The sequence below is a fragment of the Triticum dicoccoides genome, chromosome 4B (genome assembly GCF_002162155.2).
Source record: "Triticum dicoccoides isolate Atlit2015 ecotype Zavitan chromosome 4B, WEW_v2.0, whole genome shotgun sequence".
NCBI classification, from domain to species: Eukaryota; Viridiplantae; Streptophyta; class Magnoliopsida; order Poales; family Poaceae; genus Triticum; species Triticum dicoccoides.
In genome coordinates, this window is record NC_041387.1 from 248,047,003 (window position 1) to 248,056,132 (window position 9,130).

At 48.7% G+C, this 9,130-nt stretch overlaps 1 protein-coding gene across 2 annotated transcripts in view; it reads left to right on the forward strand.

The window, feature by feature from the left end:
* Positions 1-3,228, forward strand: part of LOC119295906 — a 14,557-nt gene extending 11,329 nt beyond the window's left edge. For both annotated transcript variants that reach the window (XM_037574336.1, XM_037574337.1), the window contains exon 4: positions 2,731-3,228. In XM_037574336.1, coding sequence (XP_037430233.1) covers positions 2,731-3,074 — 344 coding nt within the window. In that variant the 3' untranslated portion in view covers positions 3,075-3,228. The remainder of the gene's footprint in view (positions 1-2,730) is intronic.
* Positions 3,229-9,130: the final 5,902 nt, after the last annotated feature.

Below are 9,130 nucleotides of genomic sequence, written 5' to 3' on the forward strand. Positions count from 1 at the left end.
GGGGGGGAGTAGGCAGGCGCGGCGCGCATCCGTTTCATGTCCGCGCTGACTTATTCGAGCTGAAAAATGTTTTTGGTCTACCTGACTTATTCGAGCTCCCTTGTCCATGTTTTATTACACCTTATGTCAGCTGGCTTATCATTTCTAATTTGCCCATGACATGGTTGACAGTATTTTGTCAGCTAAAAAGTTTATTTACTTTCCAACAATGTAGTCATTTGCCTGTCTTATATTGGCTAATGCTGTGTGGTTTCAAAGAGTTGGATCGCATCTTAACGTTTCATGGTCTGTTACCCGTCAGTGTGACCTTGGAATTATTTGGATAGGGGGTTTAGGCCTGCCCGATCCCTTGTGGTGGGAAGTTAAGTTGATATAACATGAGTTCTCATCCATGGTTGACAGTATTTTGTCAGCTAAAAAGTTTATTTACTTTCCAACAATGTAGTCATTTGCCTGTCTTATATTGGCTAATGCTGTGTGGTTTCAAAGAGTTGGATCGCATCTTAACGTTTCATGGTCTGTTACCCGTCAGTGTGACCTTGGAATTATTTGGATAGGGGGTTTAGGCCTGCCCGATCCCTTGTGGTGGGAAGTTAAGTTGATGTAACATGAGTTCTCATCCAAGGGATTGGATTGTACCCTGTCTGTCAAAATATGCCCTTAGTGTGGGTTCCCCTGTAGTTTTAATCTCAAATGTGCATATACCATATAGTGAGGTTGGTTCTAAAATATGTATATACAAAGTGTGTTAATATTGGCAAGTTGTACTGCAGTTGTTACAGCATGGAGCTTAGAATCTTATATAATTATGGCCTGGTAATAATATGGGGTGTGCCCCTGTATCTATGTGTGCTCTTTGATGGAAGCAGGCTAAGTAACAGAGAGCGTCGGTTGGGTGGTAGAGAAGCATGGCATCAATGATGTTTTCTTGCTTAAATGTCATTTAGTCACGCAAACCCAGCCACGTCCACACTAGTCCTGGTTTAGGGCGTTGTGCAGATTCTCCATGAGGGGGTTAAGTGAGCACACAAATTGTTTGGTGGTGGTACCCGGATCGCTCGAGTCGCTCCCGGGGGGCGGGACGGGCGATAACCTAGCCGCCGCCGCCCCCCTCCCCGCTCCTCCCTCGCTCCCCTGCCGCCGCCGGGGGATGTCGATGGGCAAAGCCCGCTCGGCGGACGGTGGCGGCGGGGCCTCCTCGTCGCGTGGCGTGCGGCTTCGGCCCTGGACGGATCTCCACTCCTGGTTGCGGCTAGGCGGCCGCGGGCCCTCTCGCCGGCGCAGGCAAGCCGGGGTGGCCGCCCCGGGCAAGGTGGCGGCGCTGCTCCTTCCGACTCTCTGCTGAGGGTGTACGGGGTGGTGCTCAGGCTGACCGCCGCGGATCTGACGACCGGCATCCGGATCTGCCGGTGGTGGCACTCTGGTGTGCTGCCGTGCCGGCGCTGCGGCTTGCAGTGGCTGCTGGGCGCGCTGAGTGCTGGAGTCCCCTCCCTCGGCTTGGGGAGCTGCGGTGGCGGCGGAGAGCTGCAGTTTTGGACTGCGGCACGGCGGTGCCGCGATGGTGTTTATAATATGCTGCGGTGGCTGTGGAGATTGGTCTCCGTCCCTGTACTGGTGTGCTCATCTTCTGCTTGTTCTGTAGCAGAGGGCTGGCTTTGAGGTGGTTGTGGGTGTGGCCGGACGCCGGAGGCGTGATGGCATGGCGTGGTGCTCCGTTGCATCATGCAGGTGGGTCTGGTGGTTGGCTGCAATGCTCCTTGCACAATTGTTGTTCTCCGGGCGAAAGTCTTGCACCTTCTCCTGTCGGTGCCGATGATGGCGGTGTTCTTGAGCATCGCGTACCTTCTTGAAGGTCTCATCGTGGAGATACATCCCATCTATTCTCACAATTGTTATGTGATTCCGGGTGAAAACACAAGCTCTGTCGGAGCGGGCGGTGGTGACATTTATGCCGTTACCTTCTTAGAGGCACCGCCTTGGAATCCTTGCCCTTTGTGAGGTGGTGGGTTCATGACAATTGTGCAGGTTTTGTGTCGTGGACTGGGCGGTAGAAGCCGGGGTGGCGGCTCTGGACGGTGGAAGTACGCCGAGGCGGCGGCCTCGGATGGCGATGCAACGGCGGCTCTATGGGGTAGGTTCGCGGCTCTATATGGCTTGGGTGGCGACTTGGTGCTACAAGGGTAGCGAGGTCGTCGGCCCGGTTGGACGCGGCCCGAGGGGTTGGTCTGGTAGAAAGTCAGGGCGACGGTTCCGTATGTTTGGCACAAAGTTTGTGGTCTGCCGTTGGTCGTCTCGTGTAGCAAGGGCTACAGGGCCCCCGAACCGTGCGGCGCTATGGCTCGTGAGGGGGCGGGAGGTGAGGGTGTGTGTTTGTTGCGATTGTGGCCTTGTGTCGTGTGGTCGACGAGGCTTCGTTGCTTGTGCGGTTTTCGGCTCGGTTTTCCTTATAAACCGGCTACTATAATGCAATGCTCCTGGCCCTAAAAAAAATTGTTTGGTGGTCAAGCGAGCGTCACCAATAGAATAACAGATTGGGGGATTGAAGTGTAGTTTTCGTAGTACAACTTTCAGTTAGTTGAGCCTTTTTCTCTGCTTCAAATATTGTGCATCTTAGCAGTTTGCTCATACCCAGTTAACACCCGATTCAATTGTCTCTGCTGCATTTAGTTTGTTTTAAAAATTTATTACGAGTCCCAGGCACTCATCCATGAATATCGATGTGTTGTTCAGAAATGGGGTTCGCCGGTGTGAGTGTGAAGCCACTAGTGGGCAAGGATGGAGCCATGCTAGTGACATTCGCAAGCAACCTGGCTGGTCTGAAGGAAGCTGTGCGGCTTGCTGAGCTCTTGGAGGCGGAAGGCCATGGACGAGCGCAGTGGGTCGACGCCCGGGGCCTCACCCCGTCTTTTGTTGGGGGCAGTAACCCCATGTTTGTCAAGGTGGATGAGAAGGGCGAACCGACATGGGTCCTCTATGGCTATTTGGCCACGGCATGGGACTTGGACGCGCTTGACGCGGAGTCAAGGCAAAATGTTGTAATAAAGAGCAGGAAAGAGCTCGATTTATCTGAGTAGGACCCACCCTGTTACAAGTGTGTATTTTATAAGTTATAAAACGGACTAGTTTGTCGACAGCGACAGCCACATTTCACAAGTTTACTCATCTTTGTTAATCATTTCATCGACTCATCGGTTTTAATGTGAAATCCCAAGGTTGGATTTGGTTTTACAAGTGTTGCCTCCTTGACATGAATACGCCCAACCCAAAGGCTACATGCGATAACTTTAGTTTCTATTTTTTTTGTTACATATAAAGCATTTCGGATGTTGACCTGCATTAAGGGGTTGCAGAAAAAAAATTGTTGCATTTACTGAAAGTTTAGGGATTACAATTTCATCTAAACAATATTCAACCTCTTCTAGGTTGAACAACAGTTTGGCAATGCAACCTATCAAAATTAGCCATAACATGACTCGTCCTATTACAGCTCCGATGAATTCTAACCTATAAGGTTGCTGCTCCAGAATGCCCCCTCGATTTGGTCCGTTGGATACTGGTCAACTGGTCTCGTGCGGTGGATTCACAGGGGAGGATGACTCGTGGGCTCGGCCTCTTACCTGATTGGCTGGGTGAACCGTTTTCCAGTGCGCGGGAGACGTGCGTCGTGCGGCTGGGTGTGCATGTTCGTTTCAGCTGCGTAGGCATATGGCCGGTGGGGCTCATTTCCTTTTGGTCCCACGTGTCTGTCTGTTGTTTTAGTTGGGGTGAGAGACTGCGTCTCGTCAGCCATTGGAGAGAGGGGCCTGGCAGGCTGGCTGACTCTTCGTCCAATCCTGGGCCAGCCCTAATCCTGTGCGCGTCTCCTCCCGCACCGCACGCGACGTGCGTTCCCGTAGGAATATCTTATGTGACGCACATTGCGGCAAACTGTCGAAGAAACGCACGGGGTTCAAGCGCGAGCCACGCAATATGGGCCGGCCCGGTATCGGTTAGCGTAAGTACGGGTGGGTGGTTTCTTCCGGTTTTGGGAACCTTCTAGAAGGTTCACCGAATCAGTTTTTTTCTGTTGTTTTTTGCTGGTTTTCTTATAGGTTTTTCCTTTTTCGTTTATTTTCGGTTATGTTTCTTTTTTTATTTCCGTTTTGGTTTTATCTTTCCTGTTTCTTTCTTCTTTTTTCATTTTTTTTCCTTTCTCTGTTTCTTTCTTCAAAAATTCGGAAATTTTAAAAATGTATAGAATTTAAAATTGTTCGCAAATTTGAAAATATGTTCAGGGTTTACAAAAAAAATGTTTGTGTTTTCAAAAAAAAGTTCAAAAATTTGAAAATATGTTCTTCTTTCAGAAAATGTTCACTTGTAAAATATAGTATGGGATTTTCGAAAAATGTTTCAGTTATTCTAAATTCCCAAAACTGTTCACAAATTCCAAAAATTGTTCATGTTTTCATTTTTTTTAGTATTTCAAAAAATGTTGCTATTTCAAAATTTGTTCCCGTTTTCAATAAAAGTTTGGGTTTTCAACATTGTCCATGTTTTTGAAAAAAATGAGGAGTTTCCGAAAATGTTCCCATTTTCAAAATTTGTTCCGGTGTTTAAAAAAATGTTCGTCTTTTCTAATTTTGTTCGCTTTTTTATTTTGTTTGGGAGTTTAAAATGTTCCCATTGTCAATAAATGTTTGTGTTTTCAAAATTGTTCATGTTTTCTAAAAAAACTGAAGAGTTTCATAAAATGTTCCCATTTTCCAAATTTGTTCCGGAGTTTAAAAAATGTTCATGTTTCCAATAATTGTTTGCATTTTTATATTTTGTTCGGATGTTTAAAATGTTCCCTTTTTTAAAAAAAATTGTGTTTTCAAAATTGTTCTTGTTTTTTTATAAAATTCTGGAGTTTTGGAAAATGTTCCCATTTTCGAAATTTGTTCCGGAGTATAAAAAAGATGTTCGTGTATTAAAAAATTGTTCACGTTTTAATATTTTGTTCGGCAGTTTAAAATGTTCCCATTTTCAAAAATTTGAAAAATGTTTGCGGTTTGCAAATTTGTTCACATATTCAAAATACTTGCACATTTTCAAAATAAACACTTTTAAAAAGTACACTTTTTTCAAATCACCTTCACAAATTTTGTTCTTGTTTTTCAAAATTTTCACAAAATTTTCAAAATCTGTTTGAAATTTACATTTTGTTCACATTTCCTTAAAAAATATTTTAGTGTGTTCCAGAGTGTGTTCAATTTTCAAAAATCTATATGCTTCATTACACGGTCAGAAAATAACATACAAGGGGGATGTCCCGCAAGAGTAAGTTCTCAAATGCTGTAGCGATGGGTTATATTTCATGTTCGTAGACTTCCTCTGGTGGCTAGCAGCGCTGGTTGTGGAGAGTGATGTCGCGGGTTCGATTCCTCCCTGCTTCACTTTCTGTTTTTGCGATTTTTTTTTCGAAACGGACTTTTTTTTGCGATTTTTATCGATGTAGAGACACCTCGTGTTGCCTCTTAGTGGGCCGGCCCTGCCGCACGCCTTCTGTGCGTCGCGCTGGTTATTTCCCGCAAAACGCGGCATATAGGAGGTCCCGTTCCCGTAGCCGCCCGAACCTAGCTGCGCATGAAAAATGCGTCTCCTCCCGCACCGCACGCGACATGCGTTCCCATAGCCGCCCGAACCTAGCAGCGCATGAAAAAAATCCCCTCTGCTGTCGCACCCTCTCGTCTCCTCCTCTCTCTTCCTCCTCCCTCCACCTTCCCGGCTCTCCACCTCACATCGGCAGTAAGATGCTGGCGGCGACGGCGGTGGAGGCGACAACGAGCATGGGAGCTACTGCTGCGCTTGGACGCCATACGCTAGCCGAGTTGGTCGATGGTGAGGAACGGTTGTACTCAACATCGTCCTCCAATCCGTTCTCCCCAACCACCCATGGCTTCCGACGCAATCAAATCGGCCATGAAAGGAAGGCCGAGATCTGGTACGGTGCGCCGTGACCTTGCCTTCCTCTTCCACTCCCCACCGACTGCCACCAAGCACGAAGATAGATAGATGGATGATCTCATCAGCTGCAGCGGGGGAAGTGGTAGGGGACTTCCTCAAGAATCTTGCCGAGGTGCTCCTCTCTTTGCCTCTAACTTCCTCCATCACTCACATTTAAAATTGCTAATATATTAGTTATCTATACATAGACGTGTGCAGATCTGAGGTACTATTCTCAATATAGACCATTCGATCCATATATAGAATAGAAGCGCATATAGTACAACTATAACATAGGACTTTCATACACAATCATATGCCATGGACTTTAAAAATTAAATATCACAACAACATCATTATAGAAAATGCAACAATATAGATATGAATATGGCATACAAGTGACAAGATCTAAATTTATTACAATTAGAGACCACTTGGTCCAACATTACATTAACGCAACTTAACATAACAAAAGCCTGAGTACAAACAAACTCCACATTTGCCTAAGAGGCTAGAATGTAAAGCAGACAATCACTTCCTTGGACTCCAGGTTTGCCATTCAGAATCCACTAATCTACTCGTCGACATCGTCGAACTCAAATAATAGCGTCCAAAGTCTACATCCCAATTGTAGAACTCTGCAAGTTTGTTGTTGTGCCAAGGATGAGTATAAATGTACTCAACAAGTGATGTGGAGCATCCTATGGTCATCCCCATGGACCTACCATCATCTCACCAAGCACCAAGAGGACCCATGATACGAGCATGAGCTAGAGCTCTCGAGACCGAGGTGACTTCTCTCCTTAGTGATATCTCATATGACCCTCTCGAGACATGGCTACTACCTAAATCCGGAATGTTGTGCATGATTAGGTATCAAGAGGACCCTCCCGAGGATGCATGTGAAGATGGCCAAGCTCCCAAGTCCATGGATGAAGAGAACCAACGGAAGAAGGCGAGGACAGCTTCCAGACCCCGGACATCCGGCCCCTGGAGAAACTGCTACAGCCGAAGCCCAGCCGAAGCTTCAGGCCACGGACGTCCGGCCCAGAACCTGGACATCCGGCGCACAGCGAGCGACCGGACATCCGGATCGTCCCCCGGAAATCCGGCGCACCATACCAGAAGCTGGACCCCTTCGAGCCCGCACATCCGGCCAAATCTCCGGAAATCCGGCCCTTCACGTCGCCCCGGATGTCCGGCCTACGACCGGACATCTGGACCAGTCCTGCCCAGTGAGATCCAAGACGGCGCCAGCCCAGCCCGGACATCCGGCCGACAGCCCGGACATCCGACACCTCACGAGCACCTGGACATCCGGCCTACAACCCGGACATCCGGCCCGACCTGTCTGCGCATAGTAAAGGGCCGAGCCCATGTACCCCTCTTCGCCCCTAGACTATATAAACTCCTCCTTCACCCTCTTTCTAGGGTTGGCATTGTGATAGCTCATACTTTGAGATAGAGCCTTGCTCATACATACGGATCTACTCCATCGCGAGGGACCGACACCTCTTCGGAAAAGATCCCCTTGGATTCAAGACCTCCATCCAAAGAAGACCATCATCAAGACCTCCTCACGGAGAAGAACCGCTTACCCTATGTATCGTCCTTTGTTGGATTCGGATCTTGTACCCTTTTGTGATTCGAGGATCTAGCACATGTGTGACTATCTTCTTGTTGGTTGAGTGTTTTCTCTTGTGTTTTCCTCGTGATCCCCTCGTTTCCCCTCTCGTGTTCTTCGTGTTCTTGGTAGGATTCCCTCCAAACGTGAAAGATTGGCCTCTAGGGTTCTTGATGCGGAGCATCCCACGATCATCCCCATGGACGTGTCTACACCTCCCATGACACCACTTGGACCCATGACAAGAGCTCAAGCAAAGGCTATCGAAGATAAGGTGAACTCGCTCCTCTCTGAACTCCCACTCCCTACTTATGAGACATGGCTACTACCCCATGCGGAGACTCTATGTGTGATCAGGTGTTTGGAGGAGAGTCTCGGATCAGCTACACCCATTGGACAAGACGGCGAGGGCACCAAGTTCAACGCACGAGAAGAAGGCCAGCTCGAAACTCCCAGGCTTCGGACGACCGATGACGACCGGATGTCCGACACCCACCGGACGACCGGCGCCTGGAAGCCCCAATCGACCAGCCAAGTCCCAGCCTGCGCATGCTCCAGCGGCCGGCCGACCGACGCCGACCGGACGTCCGATACCTTCCAGCGCCCGGACGACCGACGCCTCTCCGAACGACCGGCATAACCTCTCCCGAGCCAAAACAGCGAACGTCCGACCCCGACCGGACGACCGACACTTGCTGTCCAGAACCAAAATATCGGACGCCCGACCGACACCGGACGTCCGGACCCTCGTGAGCCATCGAACGTCCGGTGACCGTCGGACGTCCGACGCCTGTGCGTCCGCCCGCATGTGGGCCGAAGCCACTTACCCTTTCGTCCTCTTAGACTATATATAGACCTCTCCCACCTCCTAGCTAGGGTTAGTGTTGATTTAGCTCATTTGTGAGATAGAGCCTCGCTCATCCATCCGGATCTACTCCTCGTGAGGGACCGACACCTCTTCGGAGAAGATCCACCTGGATTCAAGACCTCCATCCGGAGAAGACCATCTTCAAGACCTCCTCACGGAGAAGAACTGGTTACCCTTTGTATCGTCTCTTGTTGGATTTGGATCTTGTACCTCTCTTGTGTTTCGATGATCTAGCACATGTGTGACTTTGTTCTTGTTGGTTGAGTGTTCCCTCGTGTTTTCCCCTCGTTCCCCTCTTCGTGTTCTTCGTGTTCCTCGTAGGGATCCTCTCCAAACATGAAAGATCGGCCTCTAGGGTTCTACCCTACATCATCTTGGTATCATGAGCCACGTTGATCACGTTTTTGGAGCCCTTACCCCGTGTTTTCTAGCTTGATTTTGTTGTTTTCGTCCTAAATCCGAAAATCCCCATCAAAAATAGCCCCAATTTTTTTTTTGTGATTTGTTGGTGTGTTGAAGTTTTGTTGGATTTGATCCATGGATTTTTGTTGCCATGTGTGGATCTAGCTTCCCCCACCCTCCCCACCCTTTTCCATCCACAAAATCGCTCGAATTCGACATCTCCACCATCCTCCACCACGAAAACGAGGTGTTCACCCCGTGCCCGAAATCGC